The 18,780-nt window shown below is 40.3% G+C and overlaps 1 protein-coding gene and 1 long non-coding RNA gene across 2 annotated transcripts in view; both read left to right on the top strand.

Moving 5' to 3' along the window:
* LOC115225280 (deleted in malignant brain tumors 1 protein-like) overlaps positions 1 to 6,981 on the top strand; it is a 58,192-nt gene extending 51,211 nt beyond the window's left edge. Inside the window, exons 20-24 of the mRNA XM_036514097.1 lie at positions 1,147 to 1,316; positions 2,452 to 2,529; positions 2,748 to 2,892; positions 3,892 to 4,088; positions 6,904 to 6,981. Coding sequence (XP_036369990.1) covers positions 1,147 to 1,316; positions 2,452 to 2,529; positions 2,748 to 2,892; positions 3,892 to 4,060 — 562 coding nt within the window. The 3' untranslated portion in view covers positions 4,061 to 4,088; positions 6,904 to 6,981. The remainder of the gene's footprint in view (positions 1 to 1,146; positions 1,317 to 2,451; positions 2,530 to 2,747; positions 2,893 to 3,891; positions 4,089 to 6,903) is intronic.
* Positions 6,982 to 9,813: 2,832 nt separating this feature from the next.
* Positions 9,814 to 10,979, top strand: LOC118768160. The gene is made up of 2 exons (XR_005004018.1): positions 9,814 to 10,392; positions 10,672 to 10,979. It is a non-coding gene; the product is annotated as an uncharacterized LOC118768160 (long non-coding RNA).
* The last annotated feature ends 7,801 nt before the right edge of the window (positions 10,980 to 18,780 follow it).

The raw sequence follows: 18,780 nt of genomic DNA, 5'->3' as shown, positions 1-18,780 counted from the left end.
GAATAAGTCCTGGGGTCGATTTGCTCGACTAAAGGCGGTGCTCCAGCATGGCCGCAGTCAAATGACTGAAACAAGTAAAAGAGTAAAAAGGGTAAAGAGAGTGTGTGTGTGTTTGTTCCCTTTTCCAACCGCTTGATGCTGGTTTGTTTATGTCCCCATAACTTAGAGGTTTGACAAAAGTATCAGGTTCCCTTTTAGCCAATGTGTGTCTGAAAAAACATAACACAGAAACAGATATGTTATTTCGTTTGTTTTAATTTCTAAGGATATAGTAAGTAGAAAAAGACATTTGTAATAGCATCTTTACATGACTAATATTTCTAAAGCTAGCCTGCACACAGATGTGTAATTTAGAAGTCATCTTACACAACAGCTATGAGATAAATTCCTGGAAAGTTTTGCAAATTTTGACCTCATTTTATCTAAACGTCGTCACATATGCGGAAATAGATAGTGTGTATATATATATATATATATATATATATTATATATATATATATATATATACACACACACACCACAACATATATATATATATATACACACACACATACGTACATATATATATATATATACACACACACATACGTACATATTTATATATACACATACATACATAAATATATATATATATACATATATATACACACACACATAAATATTATATACACATACATACATATACACACACACATAAATATTATATACGCATACATACATATACACACACACTTAAATATTATATATATATATATTTGTGTGTGTGTGTGTGTGTATATATATATATATACACACACACACACAAACACACATGGTGGGCTTCTTTCAGTTTCTATCTACTAAATCCCTTCACAAGGTTTTGGTCAGCCCGAGGCTATAGAAGACACTGCCTTAAGAGGGATTGAACTTGGAACCATGTGGTTGAGAAGTCAACTTGTAACCATATAGCCATGCCTACACCTCGAATATGAAGATGAAGTTTTAGTAGAAATGCAAAGCTTCCTTTTTTATATACACACACATACAAACACACATGTATGGCATGGATCAGAAGAAATATATCGAGGCAGGTTTTCTAAAACCAGATGTTTCTTCTGGCTGACCCCTAATCCCCACATTGATAAACCCATTTTCTCTTTCTTGCAGATCTGGCCAAGCATTCATCTCAGCCCGTTATGGAGCTGGACGTGGTGCCATTTGGATGGATGACGTGTCCTGTCAGGGCAATGAAACCTCCTTGTTCCATTGTTCCCATCATGGTTGGGGCAGACACAACTGTGGACACAATGAGGATGCCAGTGTTATGTGCATCAATGGTAAGATAGAACCAACCCTTTGCCAGTCCAAATCATTTTCAGAAGTTTGTCCAATATATTTTCACACTTTTCATTAATCTTTGTTTCATACGCTTCCCGGGGCCTAGCGGCATTGGTGTCCATGCATCATATGCACCCACTACACTCTTGGAGTGGTTGGCGTTAGGAAGGGCATCCAGCTGTAGAAACTCTGCCAGATCAAGATTGGATCCTGGTGCAGCCATCTGGTTCGCCAGCCCTCAGTCAAAATCGTCCAACCCACGCCAGCATGGAAAGCGGACGTTAAACAATGATGATGATGACATTATATATATATATATATATATATATATATATACATATATATAAAAGCACCCACTACACTCTCAGTGTGGTTGGCGTTAGGAAAGGCATCCAGCTGTAGAAACTCTGCCAGATCAAGATTGGATCCTGGTGCAACCATCTGGTTCGCCAGCCCTCAGTCAAAATCGTCCAACCCACGCCAGCATGGAAAGTGGATGTTAAACGATGATGATGATGATAGAAACGTGTAGTGTAGTAGGTTGTATTAATGCCTATAGTTTCTGCTGTTGTTTAACCCCAGGTCAGTCCTGATACAGACAGACCTATGATTAAAAATGTTGCAGCTGTGACCATCACATCTTTTATTCAGACATAGAGTATTTTCCGAGTCAATTTACTGGATCATCGCATAAATAATGAGGATATTTTTATACTTCTTTTATTTTTCAAAATTACCATAAACAAACTTCTTTTTTAATCTAAAATAGACTCTCCTTCATTTTCTACAATGTTCTTCCATCTATCTGGTAGACTTGCAAGGCTCCTCTTCCAAAAGCCACTTGTCCATGATGGAAAATTCTCCTCCAGTACTGTTCTGGCCTGATTCTCCTGTATTTTCTTAAACCCCAAACCAAGACCTTTTCAGCACACGCTCATCTTGTAAACATTTGAACATCAGTCCAATCTTTTCAAATCTTGCTGCATTCCACATGGAATCTTTGGCCGTCCAAAGTCATCTCATTTTATAAGGCAACTTACTTTTGGCTGTAAATCTTGCTCAGTAAAATCTGACTTTCTAAGCTGGAAAATACAGTAATTTTAACATTTCTCATTCCGTTATCATCTTTTACAGCTCCTGCGACAACTTTACAGACACCAAACATTACAGAAATTGAAAACCTGCCAGAACCTGTGACCTATCCTCCCTCAAGTAAGTTCAGACCTCCTTATTTGATAACCCCTAGCTATACATCGATTCAATGGACAGCCACGAGGCTAAGAATATACATTTATCTATAATCTATAATCTCTCTATCTATATATCTATCTATCTCTCTATATCTATCTATCTCTATCTATCTATATATATATATATATATGTGTGTGTGTGTGGAGTTAATAAGAAATTTTGGTCTGTCTATTATTCAGGTGAAGGGTCAGTCAAGTTAGTTGGTGGTAATGCACCCAATGAAGGACGTGTTGAGATTTACCATGCAGGTGTCTGGGGTACAATATGTGATGATTCATGGGACGAGAGGGATGCCACCGTTGTCTGTCGAATGCTGGGCTACACGTGAGTAACCCACCAACATTCTTTTTAAAGGGTTTTTACACCAAAATATATCTATTTATGCTGAAATCTGGTAAGTAAAGGGTTAAAGCGATCTAAATTATATTTCATGGAAGAAGTTCATGAAATATAATTCAGCTGCCCGCCCGGGCGTTTCTGCTAGTTGGGAAGTGGAGCTGTCCTTCTCCCAACTCCACTTCCCAACTGGCAGAAACGTGCGGGCGGTCAGCTGAAGACCTTGGTTACAACGATCAAGGAGGACCTCTCTGTGCTCACGGGACCGCAGGTGGTGGGCCTGCGCCAATGGAACTGTGACTGGCTCGCTATCTCCAGTGAACTGGCGCAGGACCGTCGTGCGTGGGTTGCCATGGTTCGAGCTGCCTCGAGGGTGGTAGAAGAAGCCGACTAAACCCACCCAGGGTGAATGTCGCCACAGGTAAAAAATCGTAAAAAATCGGGATTTTCATGCAAAAAAAGCACCTTTTTGATGTAAATAATTTTTGGTGTTAACATGGTCCGATTTGAATTTTATCTTCTATGGTATGAAGAGCAAGCCTTCTTCTATCATACTCTCAATTTTGGTCACCTTGCGCCGCAGGGTCTCGGAAGAGATAGTGTTAGTTGAAGGCTACCAAACCTGCCACTCACAGCAACTTCAGCTTTATATATATACCAGCAGTATCGCCCAGAGTTGCTCGGGTTTGTTTCAACCCTTTAGAATTGGAATTTTTGAAAAGTAAAAATTTTGCATTATGTAGCTGTTATTCTCTTTAAGTGAACATTTTAAAGTCTGTATCCAATTGCTCTGGTGTCAAAATGCCCCAATTTTGTTGTAATTGTACCAAAAATTAAACAACATAGGTACAAGTAATAGTAAATTATGTTTGCAGAATAATTCTTGAGTACCACACCTGTATCATTGCCTTAGTGTTAACAATCCCATGACACACCATTTACAAACGTTAAAATGCCTGTTTTTTAAAATTTTTTCTCTTCCTGTAGACGTGGGCGTGCCATCATGTTGGCAGCATTTGGAGCTGGAACCGGTCAAATAGCCATGGATGACGTCAGTTGCCTAGGTAACGAACTCTCTCTGTCTGATTGTCAACACAACGGATGGTTAAACCACAACTGCGCTCACTATGAGGATGCAGGAGTGTCATGTTTCTAGGACACACAGACAGACACGAACAGAGAAGGTAAACCAGTTTGAACTAGTTACATACCCATTGCAGCATACATATCTTTTTGTCTTTTATTTCTCACTTCTTTCAGCCATTAGACTGTGGCCATGCTGGGGCACTACCCCAAAGAAATTTTAATCAAAGGAAATAACCCCAGTAATTTTTTTTAAGCCTGATACTTATTTTATCAGTCCCCTTTACTGAAATGCTCGGTTACAAGAACATAAACACACCAACATAGGTTACAAAGAGGTGGTTGTAGGGAACCAAACAGACACAAAAATACACTCACAAATACACACATATATACTCTCTTTTACTTGTTTCAGTCATTTGACTGTGGCTATGCTGGAGCACCGCCTTTAGTCGAGCAAATCGAGGACATTCTTTGTAAGCCCAGTACTTATTCTATCGGTCTCTTTTGCTGAACCGCTAAGTTACGGGGACGTAAACACACCAGCATCGGTTGTCAAGCAATGTTGGGGGGACAAACACAGACACACAAACACATACACAAACACACATATATACAACGGGCTTCTTTCAGTTTCCGTCTACCATATCCAATCACAAGGCTTTGGTCGGCCCGAGGCTATAGTAGAAGACACTTGCCCAAGGTGTCACGCAGTGGGACTGAAACCAGAACCATGTGGTTGGTAAGCAAGCTACTTACCACACAGCCACTCCTATGCCTATATATATGTGGCCCTAATACTGCTCAGTGTTAGACCAATCCACCTTGGGTGGCCCCTACCAGGGACCGAAGTTCCCGATGGCATAGCTCTGACACTGCCCGTTGCCAGTGTCCCCACCATGGTGAGGAGGGGATGGACTTTGGGGACGCTGAATATTTGCATCAGATATGGCTGGTTTAAATGCTTTCAGATGTAGAGGGTTTGTTGGACACAGCGTGAGACAACTGTTGTTATCGCTAGGCCTAACTCATCGTAAAGTCAATACCACCATGACTGATATCCAATCTGCAGTGGAGAAGGCTAGCCACTGGATTTGGTTAAAAAGAGACGATGAGCGATGGCTAGAAGTATATTGAGTTCTTCATAACCAGCTGATCTAGCAAGTGGGGCCTCATATCAGTGAGGGGGGCCGGTGTGCATTGATGCCGTCGAGAGGTAGGCCCCGAAATGGAGAAGGCTAGCCACTGGATTTGGTTAAAAAGAGACGATGAGCGATGGCTAGAAGTATATTGAGTTCTTCATAACCAGCTGATCTAGCAAGTGGGGCCTCATATCAGTGAGGGGGGCCGGTGTGCATTGATGCCGTCGAGAGGTAGGCCCCGAAATGGAGAAGGCTAGCCACTGGATTTGGTTAAAAAGAGACGATGAGCGATGGCTAGAAGTATATTGAGTTCTTCATAACCAGCTGATCTAGCAAGTGGGGCCTCATATCAGTGAGGGGGGCCGGTGCGCATTGATGCCGTCGAGAGGTAGGCACCGAAACGGCGCGCATTCTCTCCTGATGACCCCATACACTTGCTAGCTTCCGGTATACGGAGCTTTTAACTGGTAGCACTTGCATGTGCAAGTTCTTTGCAAGACATCAAAAGTAATGCTTATTAATTCACATTGTTTTGAATTAATCATAAATAATCTCTTGGCTTTGAGATATTTCAATGACGTGATTGTTTAGTTTTAGAATGACATTGCAGGGTAGGCGTGAGAAGCCTGATCTGGCCTGTTTAAACATAAAACAGGTGGAATATTTGGGCTAGATATGGAGTTTAACCCTTTTGTTACCCTATTTCTGTTGAGATGTTCTGTGTTTCTTTCAATTAATTTTAAATATAAAGAATTTAGTAAAATAACTTAGTTATCATTAAGCTGGTGTTAGGAACATAAATTGTGACTAAGGTTTGGTGGAAGATTTGAATTCAAAACTTATGAAAGCAAGATATTTCTACTACGGAGCCAGAGCCGGTTTTGGCTGGGTCGGTAACGAAAGGGTTAAATGGTAATGGGTTTAACAATACTACAACTACTTGTGTTTGTGACCCCCTTCGGTCATGACTGACCATGGGATTGCACCTAGAAAGTTACCCTCCCAGGTACAAGTCTGGGCAAGGTTGTTTATGGAAGACCAGCAGTCGCCCATGCATACCGGCCTCCCTTCTCCACGCCACCGATGTTATCCAAGGGAAAGGCAAAGGGGCCGATACAGCTTGGCACCTGTGACGTCGCAACTCATTTCTACAGCAACGTGAAATAAAGTGTCTTGCTCAAGCACACAACACGTAGCCCGGTCTGGGATTCAAACTCACAACCTCACGATTGTAAGCCCGACTCTCTAACCACTGAGCCTTGCACCTTCACACTACAATTACTCTTTACTCTTTTACTCGTTTCAGTCATTTGAATGCAGTCATGCTGGAGCACCGCCTTTAGTCGAGCAAATCGACCCCGGGACTTATTCGTTGTAAGCCCAGTACTTATTCTATCGTTCTCTTTTGCTGAACCGCTAAGTGACGGGCACGTAAACACACCAGCATCGGTTGTCAAGCAATGCTAGGGGGACAAACATATACACACACATACATACACATATATATATATACATATATACGACAGGCTTCTTTCAGTTTCCATCTACCAAATCCACTCACAAGGCATTGGTCGGCCCGGGGCTATAGCAGAAGACACTTACCCAAGGTGCCACGCAGTGGGACTGAACCCGGAACCATGTGGTGGTAAGCAAGCTACTTACCACACAGTCACTCCTACGCCTATTACTATAAAATAAATTTTTAAAAAGTTTAATTTCAGATTCCTGCTTTTTGCCATATTAATAACATTTTTCAAATTCTTTATTTTTTCAGGCGGAACTTTCTGGAATTGACATTTCTCTTCTTTGTGATGCACAGAAATCTATTGTAACATATGTATTTCACAAAAAATAAAAAAATAAAAATAAAAGAATTATTAACCCCCCTCCCCCTAGGTGACACCACTGATGTATATGTGTGTGTGTGTGTGTGTGTGCAAGTGTTTGCGTGTGGTTGGTTTGGTTTTTTCCCTGATGAATCCAGCAGAATGAAATTCAAGAGAAGAGATCTGCAAAGAAAGTGAATTGTTTGAGTAAAAAAAAAAAAAAAAAATTATCACATTACATCAGACTATATAAAATGTACTCTTTTTTGCTTTCCTATACACACACCCATGTATTCCCCCACCCCACCCTTATTCCCTGCCTCCCCAAAAGTTGTTTCACAAACATGAATCTATAGCAACCATGAACTTTAACAGTCCAACCCCAGAATACACACACACACGCAAATATATATGTATATATATATATATATAAAATTAATTAAGGGTAGAAATCAATATTTATCAATTAAAACCAGTGGTCTAACATATTAAAAAAAATCCGAAGATTAAATATTTATATATACCAATTAAGGACTGGACACGAAAAAGTGGACAGTCAACATGCTAGATATAGACGTCAAATCGCCATTCTCCACAAAAGATTGTGTTCTCAGATCAAACTCAACACCAACCCAAGCAATAAACAAGTGAAAATATACGAAAAATAATACTCATCCATGTACTGAATCAGTTTCGACTATTATTATCCGTAAGGATACCCGTAGTCTTCGTCAGCATGGCCGATATGAATGAAATCTGCTGAACTAGATGCAAAAACGATACCGGAGTATCATCATGTGCGGAGAATGGCGATTTGACATCTATATCTAGCATGTTGACTGTCCACTTTTTCGTGTTCAGTCCTTAATTGGTATATATATATATATATATATATATATGTATATATAATAAAATATTAGGAAATAAATCCAAACTTACAGGGAAAAATCAGATTTAGGATTAAATCCAATTTTATAGTATAAATATATTATATTATATTAAATTAGAGATAAAACCACTAATAGGCAAATCAAACAATGAAAAACTTAAGCCAATACATAAAATTAATTAAATTATATTATTTTAAATATATATCAAAAGTATTAAAAGTTTAATAAAAGATAATGAGTAAAACACTACGATCGTTTCATGGTTGTCCAATTCGTAATAATTCGAGTTATGGTTACAGTCAATCTTCAGGTAATTGAAATATTTATCTTAGTGAGGTTTAGCAATGAACTCTAATTTAATATAATATATATATATATATATATATATATATATATAAAATTTCTAAATATCTCATAGAGATATGTACGGTGGTGGGGCGATAGAGTGGTTGTGTACTGTCAATTTAACATGACAGTAGGGGATTACACCACCGCTGTTTAGCCCTAGGAAGTATCGAACACTTCCTGTCGGGTTCGACACATTTCCTATATAAGGACACAGGAAATGTGTCGAAGCCGACAGGAAGCGTTCAATGCTTCCCAGGGCTAAACAGTGGTGGTGTAATCCCCTACTGTCACGTTCAATTGACAGTACACAACCATTCTATATATATATATATATATATATATAAGGGAGACCTGAAAAGATCCTGGCCTTGGGTAAAAGAAAATATAGAAGGATCAGTTAATTACAATTTTATTCAACATATTCCCCTCTCAGATCCCCACACTTATTGCAGTGGTCCTCCAGTTTTTCTGAGCCCTGTAAAAGAACCCAGAGGGTTAAACCTCCCTCCTGGATTTTCGCGATATCCTTAAAACCAGAAACTTTTCAGCACCTCCTTCTGTATACAAGTCTAACTAGCCCATGCCATTATATATACACACCTATCTCAACTTAACCTCGATATATACATGTGTATGTACATATACACACATTTAATGCTACACCATTATATATACACACCAACCTATGTACCTGACCATGTGTGTGTGAAATTCTAAATTATATACACCTGCCTATCTCTACCTAACCTCTCACTATATATGTATGTATGTATATATATATGTGTCCAACCCGTGCTAGCGCGGAAAACGGACGTTAAACAATGATGATGATGTGTGTGTGTATGTATATATATATATATATATATATATATATATATATATATATAGGTACAAAAAATTCAGGGTGAATACTTGATAACTGTAAGCACCTGTATATGCCAGCTAGTAGCATAGGTGATAGGATATATGTATCAAAAGAAAAACAGGACGCAAAGGATCTTGCAGTACATATGTTTCTGGCTTTATTGAACTATTTATATCAATGCATGATTGATATAACATGATATAACATAATTGATATAACATGATATACGCGGCTGAAGAAGGCTGTTGACCTACATGTTATATCAATTATGCATTGATATAAATAGTTCAATAAAGCCAGAAACATGTACCGCAAAATCCTTTGCGTCCTGTTTTTCTTTTGATATATATGTATACATACATACATATATATATATATATATATATATATATATATAAATATATATATACATACATATCTATATATTCATACATATCTATCTATCTATCTATATATATATATATACTCTCTTTACTCTTTTAGTTGTTTCAGTCATTTGACTGCGGCCATGCTGGAGCACCGCCTTTAGTACTTATTCTATCAGTCTCTTTTGCCGAACCGCCAAGTGACGGGGACGCAAACACACCAGCATCGGTTGTCAAGCAATGCTAGAGGGACAAACACAGACACACAAACATATACACACACACACATACATACATATATATATACATATATATGACAGGCTTCTTTCAGTTTCCGTCTACCAAATCCACTCACAAGGCTTTGGTCGGCCCGAGGCTATAGCAGAAGACACTTGCCCAAGATGCCACGCAGTGGGACTGAACCCAGAACCATGTGGTTGGTAGGCAAGCTACTTACCACACAGCCACTCCTGCGCCTGTGTGTGTGTGTATATATATGTATATATATTGATTACAATTTTACTCTGGTGGATCCCATTAGCCATTTGACATTTAAAAACTAGTTTTCTAGAAACTTCTTTCCAAATTCCTGTTTCGTTTTCTACTCATTAACTTGTGTAGGTCGAACTCTGTAAAATACTAGAGAAAGAAACCCAGCTGTTTCTTGCAATACATAACCAATACACACATCTAAAACTAAATATTTACAGGGCCCTTAAAATACTATTGTGGATCGCAAATTTACTACTTTGCTTGCATGGACCCCCTTTAATTACTATTTTATTTTGGTGGACCCACAAAAGCTATTCAATGTTTAAAGATTAGTTTTAAAAAAATGTCTTTCAAAATTCCTGTTTTGTTTCTCACACATTCACTTGAGTTGGATGAACCTGGAAAATGTTAGAGAAAGGACCCAAGCTGTTTCTTACAATAAATACATTTATGTGGCCCCTTAAATTACTACTGTAGGTCCCCAATGAACTGTTTGGTCAGCATGGACCCTTAAAAATCTTATATACACACCAAGGAGTCATAGGGACCAAAGTTGGAGAAAGGACCCAAGCTGTTTCTTACAATAAATACATTTATGTGGCCCCTTAAATTACTACAATGAACTGTTTTGTCAGCATGGACCCTTAAAAATCTTATATACACACCAAGGAGTCATAGGGACCAAAGTTGGAGAAAGGACCCAAGCTGTTTCTTACAATAAATACATTTATGTGGCCCCTTAAATTACTACTGTAGGTCCCCAATGAACTGTTTTGTCAGCATGGACCCTTAAAAATCTTATATACACATCCAGGAGTCATAGGGGCCAAAGTTGAGAACCACTGCATTCAATGCATACCGTTGTCTCATTAAGACATACCTCTGTCTAGCTCCCTAATTAGTTTGACAGTGAGCTAGATAAAGGGGTAGATTTGTCTGTCTATTCACCCACCCCTATCTCCAATTATAACTGTTTTAAATGAAATAAAAATTAAAAAATACAGTTTTTCCTAATTCTGAAATTTAACAATTATAAATAAAAAAAAAAAATGAAAAATTACAAATAGTTTTGTTGAGTTTTTATATTTACATTTTTGTTATCTTTTGTTTAGCCCAAGGTCAAATCTAATCTGAGATGCTCCAACCATGGCTACCATACTCTCTCTTTTACTCTTTTACTTGTTTCAGTCATTTGACTGCGGCCATGCTGGAGCACCGCCTTTTAGTCGAGCAAATCGACCCCGGGACTTATTCTTTTTGTAAGCCCAGTACTTATTCTATCGGTTTCTTTTTGCCGAACCGCTAAGTGACAGGGACGTAAACACACCAGCATCGGTTGTCAAGCAAACACAGACACATACATATATATATATATACATATATACGACAGGCTTCTTTCAGTTTCCATCTACCAAATCCACTCACAAGGCTTTGGTCAGCCTGAGGTTATAGTAGAAGACACTTGCCCAAGGTGCCACGCAGTGGGACTGAACCCGGAACCATGTGGTTGGTAAACAAGCTACTTACCACACAGCCACTCCTGCGCCTATTTACATTTCTATTATCTTTTGTTTAGCCCTAGGTCAAATCTAATCTGAGATGCTCCAACCATGGCTACCATGTCTGTTTTTTTTACATCTTTAATTCATCACTGGCTCAGGTAAAGCAGTGAGTTGGCAGAATCTTTAGCCCGCTGGGTAAAATACATCGCAGCATTCCGTCTGTTTTCTGAGTTCAAATTCTGCCAGGGTCAACTTTGCCTTTTATCCTTTTTAGGTCGATAAAATGAGTACCAGTTTAACAAAGGGGTCAATATATATACCTTCCACCTATTTGTTCTCTAGTGATTTTTATAAATTTTCAATCAACTTTTTATAATGCATATTAAAAAAACTTTTAGTAAGAGCAAACTTTTGGACCATAAAATCCATCATCAATTATATAATACCTTATTTAACCCTTTAGTGTTCACATTATTCCAAAATGAATCCTTTTTTATCCACATTGCCTTGAACTAATTAGGCATTATCTTGGTGCTATGAGATTTTGATGAGGTAGCTGTTAATTTTTAAAACGATATTATAGGGCCGGTGGGAGAGACCAGATCTGGCCAATTTGAACATAAAACAGGCAGAATACTTTTGGCCGGATATGGCCGGTTTAAATGCTAAAGGTTTAAATGTTTAATTGGAACGGTTCATTTCCCTCTTGCATGAGCAATATGCTTCTTCAATTAAACATAGATATATAAAGAGTTAGGGATTTGGGGGGGGGTATCAGGTGGTAACATGAGGGGAGAGAGAGAGAGAGCGAAGGAGCAACAAGCTTGAAGATAATTTGTAGGGAATTTTCTGCAACAAAAATTACTGAAACTTTGGGAATTGAGTAAAACATAATTTAAATAAGAGGGAGAGAGAATATTTTGTAAGGAATTCTGGGGAATGGAATAACAACAGGATGACCCTGGAAACAAAGGAGGTTTGTGTTTAAGTGTGATTCATTATATAAGCTCTTTGTCGGATCATTTTAGCTTCCTTCTACTTCTAATGCTTTGCAAAAAGCAAAAGAGAAGTGAAATATAGACAAGCAACAACCGGCGAGTGCAGTTCTGTTGTTTATCATTTACGAATTATTCACTTCTGCAGTTGGATAAGATGGAATTTGCATCACTGGTCTGAAACTCCCATCTTGCCCAGGATATTAATCGTTTGGAAGCCGTTCAGCAACGTGCAACCAAGAGAATACCCTCCATCAAATCAACTCTAATGCAGGATGTTACACTTTGAAAAGCAAATGTGATATTTATTCCATGGAAGTACGCATAGAGTTCAGGCAGAGGTCAAAATTATATGAAAATCGTGTAGATGTGCAACACATTTTAAAGCAGGATACATTGAAAGATACAAGCAGGGTTTATTATAAATTTTTCATTTGTGAAACCCGGAAAAATAAAGTATAGGTGCAGGAAACCCGGAAAATTAAAATATAGGCGCAGGAGTGGCTGTGTGGTAAAGCTTGCTTACCAACCACATGGTTCCGGGTTCAGTCCCACTGCGTGGCACCTTGGGCATGTGTCTTCTACTATAGCCTCGGGCCGACCAAAGCCTTGTGAGTGGATTTGGTAGATGGAAATTGAAAGAAGCCCGTCGTATATATGTATATATATATATATGTTTGTGTGTTTGTTTGTGTGTCTGTGTTTGTTCCCCTAGCATTGCTTGACAACCGATGCTGGTGTGTTTACGTCCCCGTCACTTAGCGGTTCGGCAAAAGAGACCGATAGAATAAGTACTGGGCTTACAAAGAATAAGTCCCGGGGTCGATTTACTCGACTAAAGGCGGTGCTCCAGCATGGCCACAGTCAAATGACTGAAACAAGTAAAAGAGTAAACTTAGCGGTTCGGCAAAAGAGACCAATAGAATAAGTACAGGGCTTACAAAAAAAAGAATAAGTCCTGGGGTCGATTTGCTCGACTAAAGGCGGTGCTCCAGCATGGCCGCAGTCAAATGACTGAAACAAGTAAAAGAGAGTAAAGAGAGTATGCCAATCTGAGAAAATTATAAAATATTATGGTTCGAATGAGACGTGTGCCTTGAATGGGGATGTGTGGCTTGAACGGAGACGTGTGGACTTATGCTGCATCCAGGAAGTAAGGTGGAGAGGAGGTTCCGCTAGGCTCCTCACAGGCAAGGAACACAGGTACAAGATTTTCTGGGCAGGGAACACTGACGGGGTCGGGGGCATGGGTATACTTCTTGCGAAGAAATGGGTAGATAAGGTAATCGAGGTAGTCAGAGTAAGTGATAGAGTACTTAAGATTAGATTAGTGCTTCACCATAGGTCAGCTACCATCATCTCGGCATATGCCCCTCAACCAGGGCTACCGGAAGGAGAGAAAGACCAATTCTACGACACCCTATTGCGGACTACCTCGTTGACAAATGACAGTGACCTTCTTTTTGTGGCAGGTGATTTCAATGGACATGTTGGACGGCATGTCGGGGGCTTCCATGGTGTTCATGGAGGCTACGGTTTTGGCTCTCGAAATGAGGAGGGAACCAGGCTGCTGGAGTTCTGCGATGCAAATGACCTTATGGTCTGCAATACCAACTTCAGGAAACCCACCTCTCAGCTAGTCACCTACCGTTCTGGCAGACACACTAGTCAGATTGACTACATCCTCACCAGAAAGAGGGAAAGAGGGCTGCTTATAAATGCCAAAACCTTTCCAGGCGAAGAATGTACTCCTCAACATAGATTAGTAGTTAGCGACTTCAGGATCAGAGCTAAATGGTTACCCAGAAGAAGACCAGCTTGGAGGAGAAGGGTCTGGAAGCTTAAAGATCCTGCAAATGGACAGAGATTTAGAGACATACTACTCGAAGCCTTTGACGAAATAGAAGGGGATATAGCTTCACTTAATGTGGAAGACAACTGGAGATTTCTACGGGACAATCTGCTGACGGCCACTGACCAGATCTGTGGATGGAGCAAAGTCCCATCTCGACCCAGAGTAATGTGGTGGTGGAACAATGTGGTTGACAGGGCTACTAGACAAAAGAAACAGGCTTGGAGGGACTGGAAGAACGGTGGTAGCAGGGAATTGTATCAGACAGCCAGAAGGGAAGCTAGGAGACAGGTTTATTTAGCCAGAGGGGAAGCGGATAAGAAAAAAATTTGCCAATGTTCTGCGCCGTGAGGATGAAAGACTTGAGGTATTTGGTGTTGCAAGACAGTGTGTGAGAGAGAATCGTGATGTGGTAGGAGAGAAATGTGTCCGCATGGATGATGGTTCACTTGCGCTAAATGAGGATGCAAAGAGAGCGGTTTGGAGATGCCACTATGAAAGGTTGGTGAATAAAGAAAATGAATGGGATAAAGAGAGTCTGCCGAATGTCAACCCAACAGAGGGACCAGCCATCCAAGTTGCCAATTCGTTGGTAGTTAAAGCAATTAGAAGCATGAAGACAGGGAAAGCCCCAGGCCCATCAGGAATTACTGCAGAGATGCTCAAAATATTTGGCAGTGTCGGCTATAACCTAGTCACCCGTATAGTTAACCAGGTGATACACGAAGGAGTCATACCCAATGACTGGTGTAGCAGCATACTAGTCAACTGCTACAAAGGTAAAGGAGACGCCCTAGATACAAATAATTACAGAGGTATCAAGCTGTTGGATCAGGTAATGAAGGTTACAGAGAGGGTCATAGCCCAACTGATTAGGGAGAGAGTCAACTTGGACGAGATGCAGTTTGGTTTCATGCCAGGGAAAAGCACCACTGATGCCATATTTCAGGTGAGACTGCTGCAGGAGAAATACCTAGCCAAAGATAAGCCCCTGTACCTGGCTTTCGTTGACATGGAGAAAGCCTTTGACAGGGTCCCCCGATCCCTTATCTGGTGGTCAATGAGGAAACTAGGGATGGATGAATGGCTGGTGAGGGCTGTGCAAGCCATGTACAGGGATGCCGTAAGTAAGGTTAGGGTTGGCAACATGGACACAGATGAATTCAAAGTAGAGGTTGGGGTCCACCAGGGTTCAGTACTCAGCCCCCTCCTATTTATCATAGTCCTCCAGGCAATTACGGAGGAATTCAAGACAGGTTGCCCCTGGGAGCTCCTATATGCTGACGACCTTGCTCTAATTGCTGAGTCACTGTCAGAACTGGAGGAGAAGTTCCAGGTGTGGAAGGAGGGTCTAGAATTGAGGGGCCTTAGAGTCAACCTAGCTAAAACCAAAGTACTAATAAGTAGGAAGGTAGACAATCCACAAATGTCTTCAGGAAGATGGCCCTGCTCGATCTGTAGAAAAGGTGTAGGTAGAAACTCTATAAGATGTACCCAGTGTAAGCTATGGACACATAAGAGGTGCAGCAATGTCAAAGGAAGGCTAACTAGGAAGATGGTTTTTGTATGTGGCAGATGCTCAGGAACAATAAACACTGAAAATGCTCTGAGACCAACTTCTGTCACTTTCCAGGGAGAAAAACTAGAAATAGTTGATAGCTTCCGTTACCTAGGTGACCAAGTCAGTAGTGGGGGTGGGTGCACTGAAAGTGTAACTGCTAGAATAAGAATAGCCTGGGCAAAGTTTAGGGAGCTCTTACCTCTGCTGGTGACTAAAGGCCTCTCGCTCAGAGTAAAAGGCAGACTGTATGATGCATTTGTACGAACAGCCATGCTACATGGCTGTGAAACATGGGCCGTGACTGCTGAGGATATGCGTAAGCTCGCAAGAAATGAAGCCAGTATGCTCCGATGGATGTGTAATGTCAGTGTTCATACCCGACAGAGTGTAAGTACCTTGAGAGAAAAGTTGGACCTAAGAAGCATCAGATGTGGTGTGCAAGAGAGACGTTTGCGCTGGTATGGGCATGTGGTGAGAATGGATGAAGATAATTGTGTGAAAAAGTGCCACACCCTAGAGGTTGAGGGAACCTGTGGAAGAGGTAGACCCAGGAAAACCTGGGACGAGGTGGTGAAGCATGACCTTCGAACTTTAGGTCTCACTGAGGAAATGACTAGAGACCGAGACCTCTGGAAGTATCCTGTGCATGAGAAGACCCGGCAGGACAAGTGAGACCATAACCTGTGGCCTTCTACATGGGATGTAGCCAGCCCACTTATGCATACCTTCCCATCTTGGGACACAAAACTCTACTTGTGAAGACCTGTTGAGGCAAGTGAGAATCAGAATCGAAATCGATCAATGGAAATTGCAGCTGAGTTACCAGTGCCGGTGGCACGTAAGAGAACCATCCGAACGTGGCCGTTGCGAGCGCCGCCCCGACTGGCCTCGTGCTGGTGGCATGTAAAAAGCACCATCCGTTCGTGGACGTTGCCAGCCTCGCGTGACCCCCGTGCCGGTGGCACATAAAAAGCACCATCTGTTCGTGGACGTTGCCAGCCTCACTTGGCCCCCGTGCCGGTGGCACATAAAAAGCACCCACTACACTCATGGAGTGGTTGGCGTTAGGAAGGGCATCCAGCCGTAGAAACATTGCCAGATCAAACAGCCTGGTGCAGCCTTCTGGCTTCCCAGACCCAGATCGAACCATCCAACCCATGCTAGCATGGAAAGTGGACGCTAAACAATGATGATGATGATGATGGAGGACGTTATATGGATCTCCTTGACTGAAGTTAGAGAACGGGTGCGTATTATACACAAGGTTTAGGTTTTTCAGAGGTACAAGCACCTAAAGATCCCCTGTATATTATACTCAAGGGTGGACTATACTCGAGGATTTACAGTAAATACATATCATTTGCCTTTAAAGTATGTCAATATATGTTTGATTTGCGCAATAAAGACACATTTAAGATGCATTTAAAATACAATTTGTGTTATTTATATTTTGTTTATATTTAAAGGGTATGTGCATTATCCAATTCAGATTAACATTAAGAAAACATTTATTTTAAAAAATTGCAGGTTCAAATTCTTTGGGCACCATCTGAACCAGTGCCCCTCAACTGGTTTACTGTGGCACAATGGTGTGCCAGGAGACGATGCTAGGTGTCCCGTAGTGTAACCTGAATATAATTTCAAAATATAATTTCAAAAAAGTAAAATTTGATTTCAAAAAATTGCAGGTTCAAATTCTTTGGATTGCTTTTGAGGCACCATCTGAACCAGTGCCCCACAACTGGTTTACTGTGGCACAATGGTGTGCCAGGAGACGATGCTAGGTGTCCCGTAGTGTAACCTGAATATAATTTCAAAAAAGTAAAATTTCATTTCAAAAAATTGCAGGTTCAAATTCATTGGATTGCTTTTGAGGCACCATCTGAACCAGTGCCCCACAACTGGTTTACTGTGGCACAATGGTGTGCCAGGAGACGATGCTAGGTGTCCCGTAGTGTAACCTGAATATAATTTCAAAACATGATTTCAAAATATAATTTCAAAAAAGTAAAATTTTATTTCAAAAAATTGCAGGTTCAAATTCTTTGGATTGCTTCTGAGGCACCATCTGAACCAGTGCCCCTCAACTGGTTTACTGCGGCACAATGGTGTGCCATGAGACGATGCTAGGTGTCCCGTAGTGTAACCTGAATATAATTTCAAAACATAATTTCAAAAAAGTAAAATTTTATTTCAAAAAATTGCAGGTTCAAATTCTTTGGATTGCTTTTGAGGCACCATCTGAACCAGTGTCCCTCAACTGGTTTACTGTGGCACAATGGTGTGCCATGAGACGATGCTAGGTGTCCCGTAGTGTAACCTGAATATAATTTCAAAATATAATTTCAAAAAAGTAAAATTTCATTAAAACAAATTGCAGGTTCAAATTCTTTGGATTGCTTCTGAGGCACCATCTGAACCAGTGCCCCACAACTGGTTTACTGTGGCACAATGGTGTGCCAAGAGACGATGCTAGGTGTCCCGTAGTGTAACCTGAATATAATTTCAAAACATGATTTCAAAATATAATTTCAAAAAAGTAAAATTTTATTTCAAAAAATTGCAGGTTCAAATTCTTTGGATTGCTTTTGAGGCACCATCTGAACCAGTGCCCCACAACTGGTTTACTGTGGCACAATGGTGTGCCAGGAGACGATGCTAGGTGTCCCGTAGTGTAACCTGAATATAATTTCAAAACATAATTTCAAAATATAATTTCAAAAAAGTAAAATTTTATTTAAAAAAATTGCAGGTTCAAATTTTTTGGATTGCATTTGAGGCACCATCTGAACCAGTGCCCCACAACTGGTTTACTGTGGCACAATGGTGTGCCAGGAGTTGATGCTAGGTGTCCCGTAGTGTAACCTGAATATAATTTCAAAACATGATTTCAAAATATAATTTCAAAGAAGTAAAATTTTATTTCAAAAAATTGCAGGTTCAAATTCTTTGGAT

This window comes from Octopus sinensis, linkage group LG27 (assembly GCF_006345805.1).
Source record: "Octopus sinensis linkage group LG27, ASM634580v1, whole genome shotgun sequence".
NCBI classification, from domain to species: Eukaryota; Metazoa; Mollusca; class Cephalopoda; order Octopoda; family Octopodidae; genus Octopus; species Octopus sinensis.
The sequence above is the reverse complement of the archived record's forward strand: the minus strand, read 5'-3'. Positions and strand labels throughout refer to the sequence as shown.